This window comes from Sapajus apella, unplaced genomic scaffold (genome assembly GCF_009761245.1).
Source record: "Sapajus apella isolate SASKATOON/1434 unplaced genomic scaffold, GSC_monkey_1.0 scaffold24, whole genome shotgun sequence".
Taxonomy (NCBI): Eukaryota; Metazoa; Chordata; class Mammalia; order Primates; family Cebidae; genus Sapajus; species Sapajus apella.
This window is the reverse complement of record NW_022436964.1, coordinates 17,325,579-17,347,247: the sequence shown is the minus strand read 5'-3', so window position 1 is coordinate 17,347,247 and position 21,669 is coordinate 17,325,579. Positions and strand designations below refer to the sequence as shown.

The 21,669-nt window shown below is 42.3% G+C and overlaps 1 protein-coding gene across 1 annotated transcript in view; it reads right to left on the bottom strand.

Moving 5' to 3' along the window:
• Nucleotides 1-1,629: 1,629 nt before the first annotated feature.
• DMRT1 (doublesex and mab-3 related transcription factor 1) overlaps nucleotides 1,630-21,669 on the bottom strand; it is a 113,015-nt gene continuing 92,975 nt past the window's right edge. Inside the window, exon 5 of the mRNA XM_032291004.1 lies at nucleotides 1,630-2,726. Within this exon, the coding sequence (XP_032146895.1) occupies nucleotides 2,572-2,726 (155 nt within the window). The 3' untranslated portion in view covers nucleotides 1,630-2,571. The remainder of the gene's footprint in view (nucleotides 2,727-21,669) is intronic.

Here is a 21,669-nt window from a genome sequence, read left to right as displayed (position 1 = left end):
CTTTGCTTCCAGCCCTTCGTGGCGCAGCCGCCGCTCGCCGAGAGTCCAGGAGAATTAGGCCTGGCGCTCCTGCCTTGGTTTCCCCACACCGAAGCAGCCAAACATCTGCAAAACTTGTCAAGGCTGTCTGGGCTAATCCGCAGTCCGCTGGGCAGGCACAGAACGCCTGCCACGCCCACACTTGCACAGATGCGTTCTCCTCACTCCTGTACAGCACACACCATGGACCCTGCCCGCGGGGGAGGGGGGGCAGAGCTTTGACAAACTGACCGCTCCTAGAATGTGTTTATTAAAAGACAGTTAAAATCCAGCCGTCTTGGTACTGTCTGGGCTCTCTACGTTGTGTTTAGAATTGGACATTCATAACCCAATCCCCCTAAGCCAGGCCTTGGGCCTGTCTTGCACTCTCCTGGGGCAAGACTAACCACCGAGGAAACCTGAGCGTCATCCCATCCCACTAGGCGTGGGAGGAAGGCCCCAGACCCCTCTCAGCTTGAGACCCTGCCTGGCCTGCGGAGGTCCAGGGCCCCGCCCTCCCGCTGGCAGTGGCCCTTCCAGGGCCCCCCGGGTGGCTACTCGGAGGCAGCACCAAACTTGGCGTTAGGCGAGACCGGTGGGCTTAGAAGGGCCTCTTGAAAGGGTGGATGCTGCCCACTGTACAGGCCTAGTTCCTAGGGCGCAGGCAGCCGGAATACGCACTGCCTGCACAGCCCACGCCTGCTCTGCCGAGCCAAACCTGGCTCTCGGGGCTCACGAGAGGCCCAAAAGGTGCCCAGTCAAGGCTGACAGTGCGCTAGAGCCTATCTGGGCCTTGTCTGACTTTCCAGAAATGGAGGGGTACTGAAGGGGGAAGTGCTGAGAGGGGACACTTTCCCACTTAGGCGGCGTGCCGAGCTTCTCCAACCACCCCGTTGGTCACAGTTAGTATCCTGGGGTTGTCTGCGGAATGGCGGGAGCTGCAAGACTCTGGGATCCTCAAAAGCCAGACCTAAAGAAATGGAGGGGGCAGTGTGCATGGGGCCCGCGAACACACGGGCAAGCTAAGCGCGTGATCCTCATCTGCCAAAAGGCCACTAGGAACACTTTGGAGGTGGCGATTCCGCGGTCCGGTTCCCTTCCCCACGCGCCCGCAGCCTCTGCCGTAGCCGTCCCAATAGCTACAGCTACTGCCGCCCGCCGAAGGGCACACGGCTGCAGTAGCAGCAGCCTGACAAGTGTGATAAAATGATCTTCCTTAACTAAACTCGTAAAGCACTGGGCAATAAAACTCAATCTTCTGTAAAATCCAATTAAGTCATTATCTGACTGATTGTATCTTTAATTGAAAACAGAAGTGACAGTAAATTTCTGTGATATATCAGGATCAATCGATACCGCTATACGATTCAGCCCCAAGAAGTGATTTATAACGTCAAACCTATATAGGTAACTCCACATTATTCTCTCTAAAACCACTGGTGGATGAAATTAAGAGTAAGTGCATTTAATAAAAAACAAGATGGTCAGGTTATTGATTACAACAGATGGGGGTGAAATCAAATAGATGTTTTCAAAGCACAGAGCGAAGAAAATACAAGTAATTTCTTTTTTCCTGTTTAATACCGCTCACCAAATATACACACAAGAAAATTCAGTCATCAATAACATTTTTATTTCAGGTACAGCTGCAACTAAGCAGAACAATGAATTTTTTTTTAGACTAGTTTCATTTCAGTATGGCTTCTGTTACATAAGAGAGTGCTCCATAGCAATTTTTAACAAAATAATGAACTCAAATCTGTAGTAACTTTTAAAGATGTACTTAACTTCCAAATCAGATTACAACCTAGGGTTACAAAACAGTCGAGACTCCATCCATTTTTTTCCAGGAGTAGAAAGAATGTATGACAAACTCATTCTACCAACACCACTCAGGAACTCTGCGTCACTAAGGTAGGTTACTTTAAATTGCATTGTTTTCAAATTACCCCCTTTACCAAAAACGCAGATATTTTTACAGGTTTTAATTTTTCTGATTATATTTCAGTTACGTTTTGGATTGGGAAGATGCGGTGGGGCTATTTCCAACAGCAACACACACAATATATCCATTTAGCAGACTTCTAAAAAAAAATCACTAACTTTGCCTGCCCTTCCCACTCGTCAGGTAATTTGGCTAAATTTATATCTTTGCAAGTTAAAAAAAAAAAAAAAAAAAAAAACTTAAAACCCTAAGGCACCTAAGATTTCATTCTAAAACTAAAACATCTAATTATGACTCATTTAGAGGCACACAAATAACTTCACCTGAATGAATTTTCTTCTTGAAAACTACATGAAACTAATGTCATTAAAAAATGAACACTATTATTTAAACTCCGTGAGCAAAGCACTTAAATCTTGCAGATGGTAGTCATGGACCCTAAAATATTACAAATGTGTTATAGCCTCTGGACTAAACTCTAAGGAATATAAACCAAACACACTCTCAACAGTAAGACAGCATGAGTCAATGCAAAATATTAACAAACCCCATGGAAAGTGGAATAAGCCTGTTATTCCAAGTGAACCGCCATCGGCAGGGGACACCGCTCACTCGTCCTCCTCGATGACGGGAGTGACTGTAAAGCTGCTGGGCTCGGACGCAGGCTCACATTCAAGCACTCCCTTTGTGCTCTCGTTACTAATAGGAGAGCTGCTGGAGAGGGAAACTAAGCCAGAATCTTGACTGCTGGGCGGCGAGAATACTGGGAAGTGAGGGGAGAGAGAAAGGGAGAAGAGTACGTTAAAAGTGGCTAGTCTTTCTACATTCATTATTCAATTAGGTTCCAACAAAGAAAGTGGCGCTCTCCATTTCTATTCTGAGTTGAAAGTGTTTTTATAGACGCTCATTAAAACCCCAACACTATTTTTAGAATAAAAAAATAGTATTCTACACAGTATATCTATTTAAGGAAAGGAGAAAGCTAGATAGCAGAGTTCCAGTTTAACGTTCATTAAAAAACAAAACAAGTCGGCTGCATCCTCTTTGGGAAACTATTTCCACCCTTCACTGGTCTCCTCCCCTTTATGCAAAGGATGCTGATGAAACTTGTCAAGTGATCCATCTGACAAATTACCCCAAGCAAGACTTCACCCATGCATTTCCACCAAGACAGGTAACCCTACTTTTTCAAGATGAAAAAGGTGAAGTTGATAGCATATTAACTTTCCTATTATTTCCTGTGGCGTGGCTGGACAAAGATGGGGAAGGGTTGTCAGCATATGTAACTTTTAAAAAGTAAAAGTAAATGGTAGAGAAAATTTTTTAAAACACAAAAGTAAATAAATTACATCACACTAAAATAGAAGTCAGATAAAAATTGTGAAAGCACGCCTATGAAAATAAAACTCCACTGGAACACCTACATTAAATATGAAGGATGCAAAAGTAATAATGTGTTAGGCAATTTTTGCAACCTTAACAGCCACGGTAGATAGAAAATTTAAGCAAAAGGGTCTCTGACCTTCTTAACCTTAGCTGAGTTTAGATCCACCCACAGAACTCCCTTCCTGCCTAGTGTGAATGTAATTAAGGGGAAGCTGCAGTGGTAATTTCTCTCCTCATTAACTTCCTGATTGGTTTCAGCCTCAGGATTCTGCCGGGCAGTAGTTTGTCACCAATTCCAAATGGCCAATCGTTAATACTAATGTTTGTGTAACTAACTGCCAGCATCTGCCACGGCTTCTTGTACAACAATAATGGTGAAAGGGTACATTAGTGCTCCTGTGTTAATTCAGCTTGTGTTCATCAATAGGGAAATCTATGATGTAATTAGCAAAATGCATTGGGAGCTGAGTGCTGAAGTCATTTGTAGAGAACTAAATCATAGTAGAAGCTGTATTGGGTCCTGATGTGTTTGCCATCAATACTTATTATGTTTGGAATTTAATAAGGTATATTACCATGCTGAAAAGAGACCTTTTTACAAGAGAACACTATTTACGCTTGTTACGGGGTTTGGAAAGGTTTGCTGCAGCTAGTGGAACCACACAGAAATAAAAGAACAGAGCTGGGATTGAAGAAGCAGACTCTTTAACTACTCCACTGGACCACATTCTTTCAGAAAGCCCCCTTCTTCCAGTGTGACATATGGGTAGACAGATAGACAAACGGATAGTTTTGTACAGCCACCTCAATATCCAATAAGGAAAGAGATGATCTGAAAACTCAGTAAGTGAATAAATTTGAAAAACAATTTAGGCAACTTCCTGACAAGCAGTTCCTTTTTATATTGATAGATTTGTTTAGTCTTTAATAATTTAAATTTAAAAAGCAAGGGATAAGTTTGTAAGCTTTAAAAGATAGGAAAATAATTTTTTAAAATTTAAAGGGAGTCATTAAATAGTATTTTATAACAAAAAGCATGCATATGCATATATATACATATATGCAACCAAAACTAGAAACCTATGAAATCTGAAGCCTTCATCTTACTAAAGTTAATAAAAGTATCATACTAAATTTATATTGTTATATGCATTTAAATTCCTGCAAATCCAAGTGCTTTATTAATTGTATACATGCACCTGGCTGTCATATATATGTACATAGAAATGCTTTGAGATCTTGTTACTATACAGATCTGGAAAGCAGACTAAGAGTTTGCTGGAGAGTCCGTCAGTTAATGTGCTCACCCCCCACTACAACCAATGACAGAAGTTTCTCTGTATACAAAGTATGAGGAAGAACAGTAAGTAAACATTGATGACTACTACCTGTATGCCACACACATACTTTAATGAGGTATATTTCACCCTCAAACCATTCATGGAGAGAATTACTCTCCCTGTTTAACACAGGGATCCTGAGCAAGCTATCAAGGGCAGCACTGTACTGGTTAGGCTGACTCTCTGGCATGCCCTGGTCCCTGCACCAACCTACTTCTGGGCACCACATTTCAGAACTGGCCACTGAACCTTCCCAATCCCTGTGCAAGTTTAAGGAGGCAAAGCAACAGACCTGTAAAGAAATAGGTATGTGTTCTCCCAACATGTTCTGAGCCCTAAGTCTGTTTCCAGTTAGCAGCTGACTGGGATGCCCTCTCCTCATTTAGCCAACTTGGGACTAAAAAGGGGAGTGGGAATTTTGCAAAAGAAAGGAATCTGACAGTATCCCCCTTTTGCTCTAACTTGCCTTGTGAATATTTTCTTGGAAGGTATTCTTGCAACTTGGGGCCACAAAGCATGCAGAATGTTACCTGCATGGATTAGGGAGACTCCAAGCATACTTTTAATGCATGACTGCACTTCAGAGAAAATGTAAAACTCACCCTGTTTTGGAAAACACCTGTATTTTTTAAACTGTTTCTCCACTCAAAATCTAAACCCATGTTATTTTCACATTTGTTAAAGGCTTAGCATTGTTTCTGAATAATAGGCTGTTGAGTTAGGGACAATATCTGTTTATCTCATTTTTGTATAGCACCTCACAGAGTTCCAAGTACATGAAAAGATTTAGTGTGTCTTTCCTTAGTGACTAATGTCCAAAATCACTTTTACTACCATCCTTAAAGATAGTCCCTCAAAGGTACCTTCTCCATTTTAATGCAGCTCCCTTAAACTTTAGAAGGAGAAGGATAATAATTGATCATTGTAAATTATTTTATACCAATTAAAATTCAAAAATCAATATATTAAAAAAGTCAAAAATCAAAATGATGCTTTCACTTTTTGATTCTAAGGGGCCCTACACAAGGCTAATTTCAACTCAGAAGTCTTGTCTTAGGTCATTTTGTAAAAATGCTAACTCCTACTGTCAGTGGCACTGTTGGGGAACAGATAGTATTAGTAGCACTAGAAATTGGTTCAATCTTTCTGGACAGCAATCTAGTGACATGTAATAAGAACCATAAAACTGTTCAGCCCCTCTGACCTGGTAATTCCACTCCAGGGAATAACCCTGAAGAAAGAAAGAATAATTGACCCTGAGATGCTCAACACACCATCAGTGAAGATGTTAGTGCACTGCTCCTGTGCTTGGGAAAAGGAGTTGGGGGCAGCCTCACTGGGGTTGGGGGCAGGAAGCATTCACAGGCAATAAACAATTAAGGATTATACTACCCTATAATCATTGATAGCCTCCCAGGATTTACAGAAATGAAAGAAAGTACCTCTGCACACCACAGCAGAGACTGAAAAGGAAATGGAAAAAAACAAAAAAGGAAAACTTGCCAATCTGATATTTTTTTGTGTTACAATGAAAGTGGGTAAACCTCCGAGTCTGACCCTTGTTTGAACCACCAAATCTAGTATCTGTTTTCTCTCAAGAAGCCTATTTGTCTACAGAAGCTACTGGGATATTCTTTTATTATTATTTTAAAATAAACAGAAAACCTTACACATGATCATTCTTACCAACGTGGTGAAAAAAACACTTTAAAATGATTTTGGTGATGCCATTTAACCATGAGTATTCCTTTTCAAGAATATTTATACTGTCAAAAAAGAAAAACTTCTTTAAAAAAACAAAACAAAAAAAAAAAAAAAACACTCTAAGTGCTAAATCTTTTGACATTGCAAAGACCCCTGACTTTTAACTTGAATGATTTGTTGGAAGTCAATGGACTGGAACAAATAATTCTTTTCCAGTGATGTGAGAAAACAGGATATTCATGCTTTAAAAACATTTTTTCTTCCTCTATATGTTAAATACTATTAAACTAAGAAACCATTTTAAAATTAAATGCAAGTGGCATTTTTCAGTTGTTAGCAACCCTTCATCTAGATCCTGACTGCCAAGGCAGACAAACAAAACTGCTGGCCTCTTCAGTTTCCTAGAGTTTGCAGGCCTAAGAAAGAATCTGATGAAAAGCTCATGAAAATGTCTTAAACAACAAATTCTTCCACTTCATGATAACCATAGTGTTTGGAAATAAAATCATGGGCAATCAATACCACTTAGCATATATTTAATGTTTCACAATAGAACTCTTTTCCAGAGTGGAACTGCTGCCCTTCTCACTAACATTTAAAATAATTAGGATTATCTTAGCTGTCCGAAGCTTGGCAGGTTCAGTTTGTACTTTCAAATAGCATTAATTCTTGGCACTCAGAACAAGGGATAAAAGGTAAAGATATGAATGGAGATCTTTATTCCACCTGATCTATCATGGATTAGCTCATTCTTTTCCAGTTCATGCCTGCACTCTAGTTAAGAAGAAGGCTGAGCTGTAACTGATGTAATTAGAAACCACAAGCTGAGAAAAAATAGCCCTTTGGTAATCTCCTCCATTTACTATAAATTTACTAAAAAAAAGTAATGATCTTTGAAACAATTAAATGTGTTTTTCCCTGAGTGAAATTAAAGAGCAGTGATGGGAGAGTGGAGTATAGGATTGGGTTTTTCGTAACACCGTATCTTAGTTATCAGCTTTAAAATCTAACATCGGTTTTGAAGAGAACTAGCTCTGCACTTTCTTATCACAGAGAGAAGTGGCCATCACCGTAAATGAAAGATCCTATAGATACAATCAGGGAAATTATCAGGGCTTCCTCTTTGATACAACTATTACAACCTTTGCAAGCACTGGGAAATAGCATACTTTAAAAACTAGGTGAGCTTAACAGAAAGTACATATGTATGCAACATTACCTCTTTCCCTCTAAATTTCATGTAAAACATAATGTACACACAATTCACAAAATAATAGAACAACTTTTCAACTCTCAAAGGGAACAGAAGCCAAGCAGGCATCCTTCTGCAGCATGTCAGAGGTTGGGGGAGCACTGGCCTGGGAGTCTGAGAACTTGAGCTCACAGTCTAGTCCTGCCGGTAGCTGCAGATTAGCTTCCCTGCTGCTTGTGAAACTAAGTGACAGTGCACCCACCAAACTCCCTTCCCCTACTTACAGAGTTCAGCTGATAAGCAAAGGGAAGAAGCGGTTTTTTTGTTTGTTTGTATTAACAAGGTATGCAAAAGGGGAGGAGAAAGAAGGGGTGCATTCAGTCTAATATTCCACCAGGGATGCAAGCAGAATCAGCTCAGGACCAGGCAGTCCTTCTCCATTGCCACCTCCACCCCATCCTGCCCCCAAGACCCCCTGGGCCACAGCATGGCAGCTGGTGGGTCCCCACATGCCCTGCTTGTTTCATGGAGGTCACCACAAGCAATTTGCATCTCAAAGCCATGAATAGTCAACATGTCCTTGACACTAGCCCTACCCTGAAAGGGGCTGAGCACCCTTTGAAATACCTCCTCTCTCCCCTCACTCCTCACCTCCCAAAAAACCTTTCTTGTCTGTACGGCAGCAATGGTGATGCTGCAGACTGCTCTCTTGCCCCCAAACTCACTCAGTTGTGGGAACTTTCCTCCCACTGACATCTCTTCCTAAACCCTCTCAGAAGTGAGCCAGTGTGCACATGAGGGCCTGACTCATTTTTACAGACTCAGTTGCCTAGTCCCATCCAGGGTGCCACATTTGCTGATATACACAATCCAAACAGTCAAAGTCACTCTAAAACTATGTTTTGACCAAGATATGTTCAGTCTTAACACCTTATCATTGTGTGGCTTTTAATTCCCTTTAGTAACAACATCCTGCAGTAAACTCACACACTGGCTAACTCTTTGCTCGCCTCTCCAGTAAAATAAACATGACCTAGACTTTTAAGAAAACCACTCTTGTACCTGGGAAGTTGTTTAAGCATCCTGTGCCCTAGTTTCCCCATCTGTAAAATGGGGGGTAATAACAGAAGTTTGTGAAGATTACTGGAGTAATATTTATTCAATAAATACTCATTTCCTTAATTCCTCTGTCAGCTGTCTAAATCTCCATGTCTTAATGTGAGAAGATTCTTGCTTTTGAACGCACCAAAATCATATCAGGATTTAGTGCAAGTTCTGTTTACTCCAGGGCACACATACATGTTGCCTTTTTGAGAGAACCAGGAATACACATTTACAATGTAATAGCCAGAGTGTCACCTCCAAGAGGCAAAACAACCTATTCCTCACTTGAACGACGGGTCCTTTGTTAACAACAGCTCTGCCTTTTTCAATCTTTTTGAGGAGGGAGGTGAGAAGATGGCTGGCATCAAATCAAACACTTCTTTAGGGAATGACTGTGAACATGCTTTTTATATAAACCAAACAGAAAATAGTGTTACTATCCCATGATCAAGCAAACCATCCCTTCAGACTAGAATTTGAAGAAAGGAAGAATCTGTGGTTTTTGAGCCTGAGTTTGTCCTAAGGTTGGGAACACTGGGAACTACAAGGCACAGGTGTCAGCCTCAAAAGTAGTAAGGGTCTCATCTGTTCCTAATCCACAATTACTGGGTTCCTGGAGCCCTATCAGAATAAGGCTTGCTGGCGTCCCAGGAACTATCCTTGGTCAGAATGCAACAGAGCAGCGGGGTCAGGTTGTGGGTTCCAGAGGCAGGCTGTCTATCTCTTACTACCTGAAGACCCTGGACAGTTCACTCTCCATGACAGAGACCTCTCCATGTCTCTGCTTCCTCATGTGTAAAACGGGGATAGAGTAGAGCACTTAGGATGATTCTACACAAGGTGTGGGGCCCCATTAATGCTATTTTCTCTCCTGTGGTCACCCACATGTGTGGCCCCATGACAACCAGCACCTGCTGCTGTCTGAACTGAGCCCTGTTCCTAGCGTCACTTCTCAGCACTGCTCCCCGACTCCACTTCCCTTGTCTACACCTGCCGATCCCATCCTACTTCATCTTTCTTAAGCCTGAAGAAGCAGCAGTCAGAAACACAGGCTCCTTTCTGGGAGACTGTTTTCCCACCACACTCAGTGCACGATAAGCAGGAGGGCTGAGGGAGGCCTGCTTCCGGCTGGCCCGTCTCACTTAGGACGACCTGTCAGGTCGGGCCAAGCCCCGCCCCTACTCCTCAGCCAGTAGCAGCAACCATCGGATAATTGTCCAGAAAGACCAGGAGCTCTGCCATCGACACTGGCACCTCAATAAATACCCGGTGCCTCAGTTTCCTCAGTTGTAAAGGGAGGGTAATAAATAGAAAGTTGGTTTGAGGGTCAAGGAAACAAAATAGTTTGTAAACCCTAAGGGTCTATACACTTGTTACTCATTATTTTCTCTGTACCCTCTCCTCTGGCAGAAGCCTATACTCTTGAAGAATTGTGAGTTACTGTCTGTACTCCATTGTAAATTAATAGGATTTTTATTAAACATAGGTTGGGAAAGAAAAAAAAAGTGACAACACAGCCAAACACCTCTGAATGTTCTTGGACAAATTTCAATTCTGATGTGAGGGAAAGTCAATTATTGCTTTCTTCATCCCTTTTTACACACTGAAAGACTGAAAGTTAAGATGAATTCCAAACTAAAACCTGAGCCTATTATTTGTGCTTTTCACAGCGTCATGTATAGGCCTTCAGTGACACTTAACCATTCCTGTGGCTGGGCCAATAGGCAAGCCGACTCCACTGAATCGGGCTAGGGCAGAGAGCCAGGAGAACCACCTGGTGGCAGAGACACAAAGTCCACAATGTAAAAGACAAACCTCGGGTAAATGTAACTTGAACTGAGAATGTCTACCATCCACTGTCCAGCCCAGTGCAGAGCACATAGTGGGCATTTAATAATGGATGCATGAGCGAGAAAAACGATGGAATTTAGCCTTCACAAGACACACTGCAACCATGCAACAGGACTAACCCGTGCATGCACTGGCAAAGACAGTCTCAAGTCTAAAACCAGGTTAAGGTGGCTGGATGTAGTGGCTCACATCTGCAATCCTAGCACTTTGGGAGGCCAAGGCAGGCAGATCACCAGGTCAGCAGTTCAAGACCAGCCTGGCCAACATGACAAAACCCCATCTCTACTGGATATAAAAAAATTAGCCAGGCATGGTGGCACATGCCTGTAATCCCAGCTACTCAGAGGGGGAGGTTGCAATGAGCCAGTATCATGTCACTGCACTCCAGCCTGGGCAACAGAGCAAGACTCTGTCTCAAAAACAAAACCAAACAAAAACAACAATAAAACCAGTTTAAGGAGTTTAAAGTACAAGTGTTTGATTCAATTCTGCCTGTAGTTACTACATAGTGACTCTATGCAAAGCCTGGACACAGAGGCAAAGGAAAAAGCAGCATCAAACACGCCCTTTGACAAGTGGTGGCACCAGGACCTCAGCCTAGGCCAAAGGCAAAGACCCCAGCTTTTAATGAGCTCCTCAGGGACTCTGTATAATGCAAATGAGTGCTTAGATCCACATATAGGTGCCATGACTGGGTTGGCCACACACACCACAACTGCCTTTGAAAACAGAGTTAAATACATATGTGATCATCTCAGTAATGAGTCAGGCTGGGCAAAGAAGATGCTCTACGAATCATCTCTGAAATAGACTTGCATTTGATTCTGGGCAAGTTGTTTTCTCAGACACAAAAGGAATCAAACCCATAAAGTAGGCTCTGACATTTGCCATTCTACAAACTATTTTGCAGTATGAGAAATTTTTAAAGTAGTCTTGCAGAAGAAAGAATCACAGATGCTCCAGCCTGAAAGGGTAAGATGTGATGGAAATCCCAACCTTGATGGGCATCTCATTAAGGCTAAGAAAAAGGATTAAAGTTTTGGAGTCAACACCACTGCCAGGGGAGCTGGTCACAATAATGTCCACACTGCCTTCTCTTCTACAGCTCCAATGAGCTTGGCTTCCTGTCTAATTCAGAAACTGGCAGTTAGCCTTGGATTGATATAATCTCTGATAACACACAATGTTTAAGAAAATATTTATACTTAGGATGTGCATCTTTAGCTATATGATTTTTAGAAAGTCTTTCATTTAAAAATATTCTGGGCCAGCCACGGTGGCTCATGCCTGTAATCCCAGCACTTTAGGAAGCTGGGGCAGGCCGATCACAAGGTTAGGAGTTCAAGACCAGCCTGCTCAACATGGTGAAACCCCATCTCTACTAAAAGTACAAAAAAAAAAATAGCCCGGCATGGTGGCGCACACCTGTAATCCCAGCTATTCGGGAGGCTGAGGCAGGAGAATTGCTTGAGGAGGTGGAGGTTACAGTGAGCCAAGATCCTGCCACCACACTGCAGCCTGAGGCACAGCGTAAGACTCTATCTCGGAAGAAAAAAAAAAAGCTAATAAACATATCCACCTGAATGAACCTCCTGCTGAGCAAACTCACTGAAGTTTAAAACGGAACCTAAGGGCCAGGCACAGTGGCTCACACCTGTAATACCAGCACTTTGGGAGGCCAAGGTGGGAGGATCACTTGAGCCTGGGAAGTCGAGGCTGCAATGAGCTGTGATCATGCCACTGTACTCCAAAGTAGGTGACAGAGCAGGACCCTGTTTTTTTTAAAAACAAAAAACAAACAGAACCCAAGGCCAGGCACAGTGGCTCACACCTGTAATCCCAGAATTTTAGGAGGCAGAGGTGGGCAAGGTCAGGAGTCTGAGACCAGCCTTGCCAATTTGGTGAAACATCATATCTACTAAAGATACAAAAATTGGCTGGGTGTGGTGGCACTCGCTTGTAGTCCCAGCTACTTGGGAGGCTGAGGCAGAAGAATCACTTGAACCCAGGAGGCGGAGGTTGCAGTGGGCCAAGATCGTACCACTGCACTCCAGCCTGGGCAACAGAGTAAGACTCAGTCTCAAAACAAAACAAACAAAAAACGAACCCAAAACAATAAACAAAAAGAAACAAACAAAAAACTGAACTATCGACTTCTCCTCCAGCAACAAACCTGACCTTCCCTCATCTCTTGGTCTTGAGCGCACCCTCTTCTCCAGCCAGTTTGGACTCCAAACTTAAGACTACCTCGCCTCCCTCCCACATCTAAGCAGCTGCTACATCCTGCTCCCTTTCACTCTGCCATATCCCTCCTTACACACATCCCTCCTTTCCAATGACCCTATCACACCACACCCCCATGTGAATTTCAGCCCTCATCACTTTGCACCTTTTCTGCTAGCATCTAGTGCCCTATCCAGTCCTTTCTCTCTCTGCTTCACTTTACCCAGGTGGCCATATTATGCTTCCAAAAGCACGTCTCTGACATCTTTCCTAAATAAACAAACTTTGGTGGTTTCTGCAAAGGTCCAAGCTCCCTGGACTGGCATTTGAAGGGCAACCTGATTCCCCACTTCTCCCCTGTGCTTAAGGCACGTCCTAGCCTCACTCCTGCTCCACATGCTTGCACAGACCTCTAGGTCCCCTGCCTTTGACACTGAGTTCATGCCAGTCCCAACAACTCTCCCCAGTTTCCACAACTGAACACTCAACTCAAATGCCAACCTCCTCTAATCCCTTTAAACAGAAACAACCTCCCCCTTCTCTAATGCCCACAGTACTGTACCTTTCTTGTGCCACTATCACTTTCACCATTCATTATGGATCTAATGACTGCCCTACAGACCAGAGGAGGGACCATGTTATGGTTCTATCTTTAAAGCCCTTTTTGTCTGCCTCTAGTTAAAAGACTTACATGTGGCCAGCATTCAACAAATAGTAGTTGATGAATAAATGAAAGATCACACTCATGAGACAAAGCCAGCCGATCTGTTTCCTAGACCAGTCGTGATCAGTACACTAGGTAAGTATGCATGGAAAGAATGATAGAAAGGCAGTTCTGGCAAGAGAGAAGAGATGACTGCTGGCCCCACATCAAGGAAGGGGCAAGGAAAACTAAGCAGCAGCTGAGGCAGCAGTAGAGAGGGAGTGCAACAATAGAGGTGGCAATGAACCCAAAGCCTCAAGAATGGGTCAGCTTTCTGCAGGTGAGAGGAGAGTCCACTTGATAAACCTTCCTGTCATCTAAGGGTGGGGGTCAAGAGCCTTTGACAACTGCAAGGGAAGCTTTTCGTCATTTAGAAAATTCATTTATGTGAAACAGATCATTTCTCAATGATGGCAAGTTAATGAGGCATCCTGAATCTACCCTTAAACTCAGTCCTTGGATGAGTATAACTAAACTCCAGACACTAAAAGAAATATCAGAATGACAAAAGCCAGAAGACCAACAAGATACACAGACTTTTTTTTCTCCATAATAAAGGAGGCTTATTTAAGCTAGTACCTTAAAAAAATAGATAAGGGGTGGCCATCAGATAGGTTTTGGATAAATCACTTTCATTATTAATTGAGTGAAAATATAAACAACATGATAAGTAAGTTTTACTCCACATATTTAACATTCTAAATCCAAACAATGAGCAAATCCACATTCTTCACAGATGCACACAAAACATTTATGCAAAATAACCATATACCACTCCACAAAGAAAGTCTCTACAAATTTCAAAGATGTGTATCTTTCAAAACCTTTGAAGTCTTAGAGATTTAAGTCTATAGGCTGTGAGAATATGTCCTAAGGGAAAAAACCCTTTCAGCTTTAAAATAATGATCAATAAGAATATAAATTTCACTGACTCTGCCTAACCAACAGGCCAACATTTGGTCACAATATAATTAATTTCACCCTTAATGTTACTGTTGAAAGTATTTAAATGCCCAGGCACTGACTCCAACCCACACATTCCTCCCTGATCCCACATTCCGAGTAGATCAGGTATTTTCACACTTGGTTCATCTTCAGTGAAGACTGTAATTAAATCTTTAATTTGAAAAAAAAGAGTGGAAGTCCAGCACTCACTGCATTATTGGCTGCCCTGGAAGCTCAGGGCAAAGAGCAGTCAAATAGCAAATGGCGACCTCAGCTCCTTCAAGCATAAGTAATCTGCTAATTTCAGAAACTACCAGCTCATCTCAAAAGTGATCAATTTACATGTAAAAATGCTTTCGGGGGTTAGGTGCAAGCTTCCTGGGAATCGGAAATGTTATTTTAATTGCACAAACTCTCAGGTTTATGGACTGCCTGCCTGGCCTTTTGATTATACCATCATTTTAAAAGTATAAATTTTAGAACATGTTTTATTTCATGTCCAAGATGTTGGCAGAGGCCTCTTTGGGAGCCAAGTATTCTCAGGAACACAATGACTACTGTTAGTCCTTTTTGTTTCTTAATCTTTCTCCACAACTAGCTAAAACTCAAGCATAAAAGAAGGCAGTGTGGTGCTAATTTGGTTACTTAATTCACAGACTGTTTACTGAGCATCTGCTCTGTGCCCAGCACTGTTCTAGATACAGGGGATATGACTGTGAATAAAACAAGGCTCTGTTCTCAGAAGAAAAACACCTGTAATCAGACACACCTGGGATTATATTCTGGCTGGGTCACTTACTAGTTATGTCACCCTGGGCAATCATTTAACAGCTCTGAGCCTCAATTCCTCACCTACTAAAGGAAAACAACAATGTTAAAGGCTGTTGTGATTTAAAAACAAAATACAGCATAGCAAGCTCCTTGGCTCAAAACAGGCATTGAATAAAGACTGGCATCCTCCCTTCCTGAAATAAGAGGGCAGATAATCAGCAAGTGCTTCAAACTGGCACCAGGGATCACCTGAAACAGAATCAGAAGAAGGTGACATTTTTTCTGCATCTTCCTCACATCTGTGCTTTTCTGTTCTTAGGTATCCTGTGCCCTCTGGTCCACTCCCAGGGTCTCCTCTATGCCAAATTACAACTTATACCCTCCTTCAATCGGCTCCAGGACAGTTCTATTCTTGGAGTATACCGCTTGGAGCTCTTCAAAGAAAAGCATCCAATTAAACTAATTCACCCAAGAGGTACATGCAAGCTTCACACTGCCAATCCTCTTTTTGATATTTTCATTTGAAAGACGAAGCTCTAGATACTGCAGAGTTGTCATCTTTGGGGGCAGGGAAAATTACTGAAGTGTCATCTCTACATTAAGTATACAGAATGCACTGCTAGGTAAGTGGATAAATCAAGTTTCATTTTTACTACATCGAGTTTTCATAATTTACAGAACAGTCTTGCTGATCAAGGTTACTGTCCATGTCTGGTCTGTGTTTCCAGCTTACCAGAGACTCAGCCTTTCAAAGTGATTTACCAGTGAGCTAATCTCAAAATTATCATCAGTTTCTCTTTAACTCTGCCTTCCAGGAGCTTAACTGGAATGTGGTCCTTACAGCCAAACAGAAATGATTGGTATTTAAAGAAGAATTATATTAAAATAAATTTATTTTTCTGCTAGCAGTTAATGCTCATGTTGTCTAGTGCTTCAGTGAGGCTCTAGGATTTAATTATTTGTCAGAAATTTTAATAAAATGAACTTTTAATTATTTCCATTAGGAAATATTACTATTTATAATAATGAAACAAATAAAATTGAGAGAAAAGGCAAAGACACAGTATTAGCATTAGTTAACTAATATGTCTGGTAGTAAGGGGGATATACTTTCTATAATCCTAAACCAAGGTCATCCATTTATTTAAAAAGCACTTACAACTTTCTATATCAAAACAACTATGAAACAATAAAGGACAAAACATTTTTGTAATAACAAAAAGTGATAGAAAGAGACAGAAAGCATGGATAAAAGGAAATCCAAGAAAACAGTCATTGCTGGAAACACTGCTTTTCACTTGAACTGTAGAAGTGAGCTACTTTCTTTAATGAGTGGGGGCTAGGAGATGCTGGGGAAATGAAACGGGAATTCTCAGGAAGGCTCATCTACCAGCCTAAGGCAGGAGCTGGTAAATGCTCACTTGGGGAAGCAGGCTTGTGAAATGCAGCTCAGCCCACATTATTTATTAGCATAATTATTAATAATAATTACTATCATTCATTGAGTCCCTATCATGTTCCAGGCATTGTACTTTTATCATCTTCACAAAAACCCTTTTGGGGGGGGTAGATATAACATCCTTACTTGAGAGATTTTAAAAACAGACTCAGAGAGGGTGATTAACATGCCCAAGCTCACACAACTGTGAGCCAGAATTTGAGTTTCAGAGCCAGAATTTGTAATCAGGACCTGAATCCGGGACTGTCCACAAGAGGCCACAGTGCATCACAACATGCTTGCTGGTTGTGCTCATCATGCTTCCTCCTGCTGACCCAGAGAGCCCTCTACAGTAAGCTTTCCTATTGTTCACATCCACAAGTTTGTTGCCCAAGTACCTCTTTAGATAGTTATGATTTTGCTGCAAAAAGACAGCTTTCAAGTCTAAGGCATAAACTGAGTTGCAGGCTTGGCCTTCTAAAAATGAACTGCACATGGAAATATCCAAGAGACCCAATTCCCACATCTTTCAATCTGCCTTCCAAGCAGAAGGCACTTCTGCAATAAAACTACTATATGATTCAAGAATGCTATTTCTGAGTGTATATCCAAAGAACTGAAATTGGGATCAGATATCTGCACACCCATATTTACTGCAGCATTAGTCACCGTACCCAAGGAAGGCATGGAGGCAACCTAGGAGTCCACTGATGGACAGATGAATATGGACGATGTGCTATATGCATACAATGGAATATTGTTCAGCCTTAAAAAGAAGGAAATCTTGCCGTTTGCAACATGAATGAACCCGGAGGACACTGTGCTAAGTGAAATAAACCAGGCTTGGAAGGACAAGTACTACATGGTTTCCACTTATATATGAGAAATCTAAAATAATCAAACTCATAGAAGCAGAGTAGAATGGTGGCTACCAGGGGCTGAGGGAAAGGGAAAACAGGGAAGTACTTAAAGGGTACAAAGTCTCTGCCAGGTGCGGTGTCTCATGTCTGTAATCCCAGCACTTTGGGAGGCCAAGGCAGGCAGATCACGAGGTCAGGAGTTTGAGACCAGCCTGGCCAATATGGTGAAAACCCATCTCTACTGAAAATACAAAAAAAAAACCTAGCCAGGCACTTGTAGTCCCAGCTACTCAGGGTGCTGAGGCACGAGAATCTATCGAATCCAGGAAGCAGACATTGCAGTGGCCTGAAATTGCTCCACTGCACTCCGGCCTGGGCAACAGAGGAAGATCTCTTCTAAAAAAAAAAACAAAAACAAAAACAAAAAAAAACGGGGGGGGGGGGGGCGGGGGAGTGGGCGGGTACAAAGTTTCAGTTACACAAGATAAATCCTAGAAATCTGTAGTTTGGTGCCTGCAATTAACGATACAGTATTTACTCACAAAGTTGTATACATTAAATAAGAACACTTTCCATATCGTCAATCATACTTAAGTGTTTTGTGGGGTTCCCCCCACCCCCCGAGAGAGGGTCTTGCTCTCCCAGGCTTGCAGTTTCAAACTCCTGGACTCAAGTGAGATCCTCCTGCCTCAACCTCCCAAGTAGCTAGGACTACAGGCATATATGTCAACATGCTGTCTAATTATTTTATTTTTTGTAGAGAAAGGCTTTGTTGCCCAGGCTGGTCTTAAACTCCTGGCCTCAAGGGATTACAGGTGTGAGCCACTGCACCTGGCAAGTGTTTGTTTGTTTGTTTGAGACGAAGTCTCATTCTGTTGCTCAGGCTGGAGTGCAGTGGCGTGATCTCGGCTCAGGGCAACCTCCGCCTCTCAGGTTAAAGTGATTCTTCTGCCTCAGCCTCCCGAGTAGCTGAAACAAGCACCTACCACCACGCCTGAAGAATTTTTTTTTTGTATTTTTTAGTAGAGACAGGGTTTCACAATTTGACCAGGCTAGTTTCGAACTCCTGACCTCAAGTGATTCGCCCACTTCGGCCTCCTGAAGTGCTAGGATTACAGACAAGAGCCACCACGCCTGGCCTATTTTGTTTTTAAAGGGAGAGACTTTAAGGACCCACCATGCAATTTGGTGGAGTAAAGTATTGACTGGCCACTCATCTGTTTGCTGCCTAGCAGATTCTAAGTGTTTCAGTAAACACAGTGTAAGTTGCTTGGTAAAATTCCAGGTTTTCTTTTAAATCAACCTCTTGCTGCGGAGCTTCCTGGGTCGTAACATAGCAGAGCACAGAGGACAGATGGTCTGTCCTGGGCCAGCAGAGACTTCCAACAGGCAGTGGAGAGGATGTTAGGGTATCTACTGGTAGAGTCTGAAATGGAACCATAGGGTCTGGGAATTTGAGGTACCAGACACCCAGATGTCAAAGAGTTCTCAAGAAATCTTATTTTTCCCAGTAGTTTCATGTCCCTGTGGAGAGGAGAGGAGAAAAAAGGGGCCAAATAATCTTCCTAATATAAAAGCTTTGCATTTCCCTTCATCTGATTTAAGATAATGATGAGAAAAACTATTCATTAAAGCACACTTTCAACAGAGGAGAGGAGGGTGGGCTTGAGCAAGTAGGGGGTGGTTTACAACCAAGGCAGGCTCTGCCCCACAGGCCTCAAGCTCCCCACTGTGTTCCCAAAGCATATAGCAGCAGCGCACAGAAGGCCCACATTCTGTGCAAATCCATACAGGTGTGTTTTCAGAGTAGATAAGTAATTACCCAATTTCACCTCATGTGACCTTCCATGAAGTCAGGGTGGAGAAAATGAAAAATGAACTGATTCACCCCAGCAAGCTCCAGCGCCTCCCGGTCAGCAGCAGCGAGGGCTCCTGGAACATCTAACAGAAACACTGCATGGCTGACCCCAAGCCCACTGCTGGGAGAAATCCATTCATCAAAGAAGCTAACATGGAGTCCAGCTCCAGCTCAAATCTATAACTCCAGCGACAGGAAATGGTTAGTAGTACAATAATAAAAGTTGACTTCAGACAGTATGTGTCTTGAAGGACTATGCCATCCCCTTGTCGTCTCTGGGGCCTCAGTTTCCACATCTAAAGTAAAGGGGTTGGTTGGGAGGCAGAGGCTGCAGTGAGCAGAGATCGTGCCACTGCATACCAGCCTGGGGAGCAGAGCGAGACTCCGTCTCAAAAAAATAAAATAAAAATAAAGTGAAGGGGTTGAGCTCCGTGACCTCTAACTTCTCTTCCAGAATTTAAATTCTATCATTTTGTTATGATTCCTCCAATCTCCATTTCTTTTAATCTCTAAAGGTTTGGGGCCTGCTCAAAGTCAGAATAAATGGAGTACAAAACAAGAGTGGATAATTGAGCATTGAGTGATTACTTCTGAAGCAAGAAATTATAAGCTTTCCTTCCTTAATAGAGACATTAATGTTTTCTGTCAATAATGGACCAGGCCAGGAGTGTTCAACCTTTTGGCTTCCCTGGGCCACACTGGAAGAATAGTAATTGTCTTGGGCGACATATAAAATGCACTAACACCAACAACAGCGATGAGCTTTTAAAAAATCGCAAAATGATCTCGTAATGTTTTAAGAAAGTTTACAAATTTGTGTTGGGCCACATTCAAATCCATTCTAGGCCACATGTGGCCGTGGTCCCGTGAGCTGAACTAGCTTGGACTAGGCTCTTTCCATTTACTGGAATTCAGCCACTAAATGGGGTAGAGTTACATTCCTTCATCCTTCGGCTGCTATAGACGAGTTGCTTCAAGTGACAAAATGACAGCCTCTGCCTCATAATAAACTGCCAATCACGTAACTGGTCAAAATCAAATCATTAGCTAATTCTGCATAATGAAATTCCTAACATTACTGGCTTTTTGGTATCTTGATGGGCACAGTCAACAAATCCGGTCCTTGCATTGTCAGGCACTGCTCCTTTGTGTGCGTCTCTACTACTACCAGCGTAACCTTGCAGACCTGGATGCACACACCCAATGGCACAGAAAGGACATATCCCCCAACCTTTCCTACCAAGGAGACAGCAAATTTTTTAGCCCAATTGGAAACACAATTCTTCCCACACCATGTCAACAAGAGAGTAGGGTGCAGTTGCCTTCTGCTTTCTGGTTTTATTTTGGGGAGATCGCCTAGTAATGACAAAGCAGCTACATGGAAGGAAAACCAGCACCTCTCTTTGTAAAAGAGCCAGTGTTTTTATGTGGAGATTGATTGGGATTCAGTGTGAGGTGGCTGTTAGGCAGAGATGAACTATGCCGGGGCTTGTCTTATGACCTGTGACCCACTCTTGTTCTTTGCTTGCAGGGGGAGGAGAGAGCCATGGTAGATGAAATGGTCCAGTTACCTGGCACTTCATGCCCTGCACAGATGTTAGATGGGCCACCTCCTTTACCACTCTGGTTCTGATGGAAATGGAAATAAAAACCACTACTAGACTCCATTTCCCATCCACCTGATAGTCAAAAAAGTACATGTTGGATAATACAGAATTGCTAGGAATACACTGCTGCTAGGAATGTAACTGGGTGCAGCCAGTCGTGGGGTTAATTTGGCAGTATTCAATACACCTTCACTTGCAGACTTTCATATCCCCAGAAAAACACCAGCACAATTGTACAAAGAGAGGACAGCATTTGTTTGTCACATCAAAAATAGGAAAATAACATGACTGCCAATAAATAAGGAAATTAACCAATAAACCATGATCCAGCCATCCAATCTGTGGAATAGTACATGCCAATTAATAATAATAAAGTAGACCTACATGTACTAAACATGTAAGCTCTCTAAGACCAAGTGTTGATTGAAAAAAGGAAAGCACTGAGGAACAATACATTGACTACGACACCCCTTATGTTAAAAAGCCAAGCAAACCGCATTTCTACAGAAACATATGCATGTAATTTTATAGCAAAAGGTCTGTAATGACACACATCAAGAATTTAGCTCTTGAGGCAACTGTTAAAATAAATAAAATGAGGAAAAAGTAGGCCATAACACAGTACTATGCCAAGATTACAACTGGCAAAAAAAAAAAAAATGTGTATTTTTTTAAAGTAACTCGTCAGAAACTACAGAGAATAAAAACAGCAGTGTTCATTTAA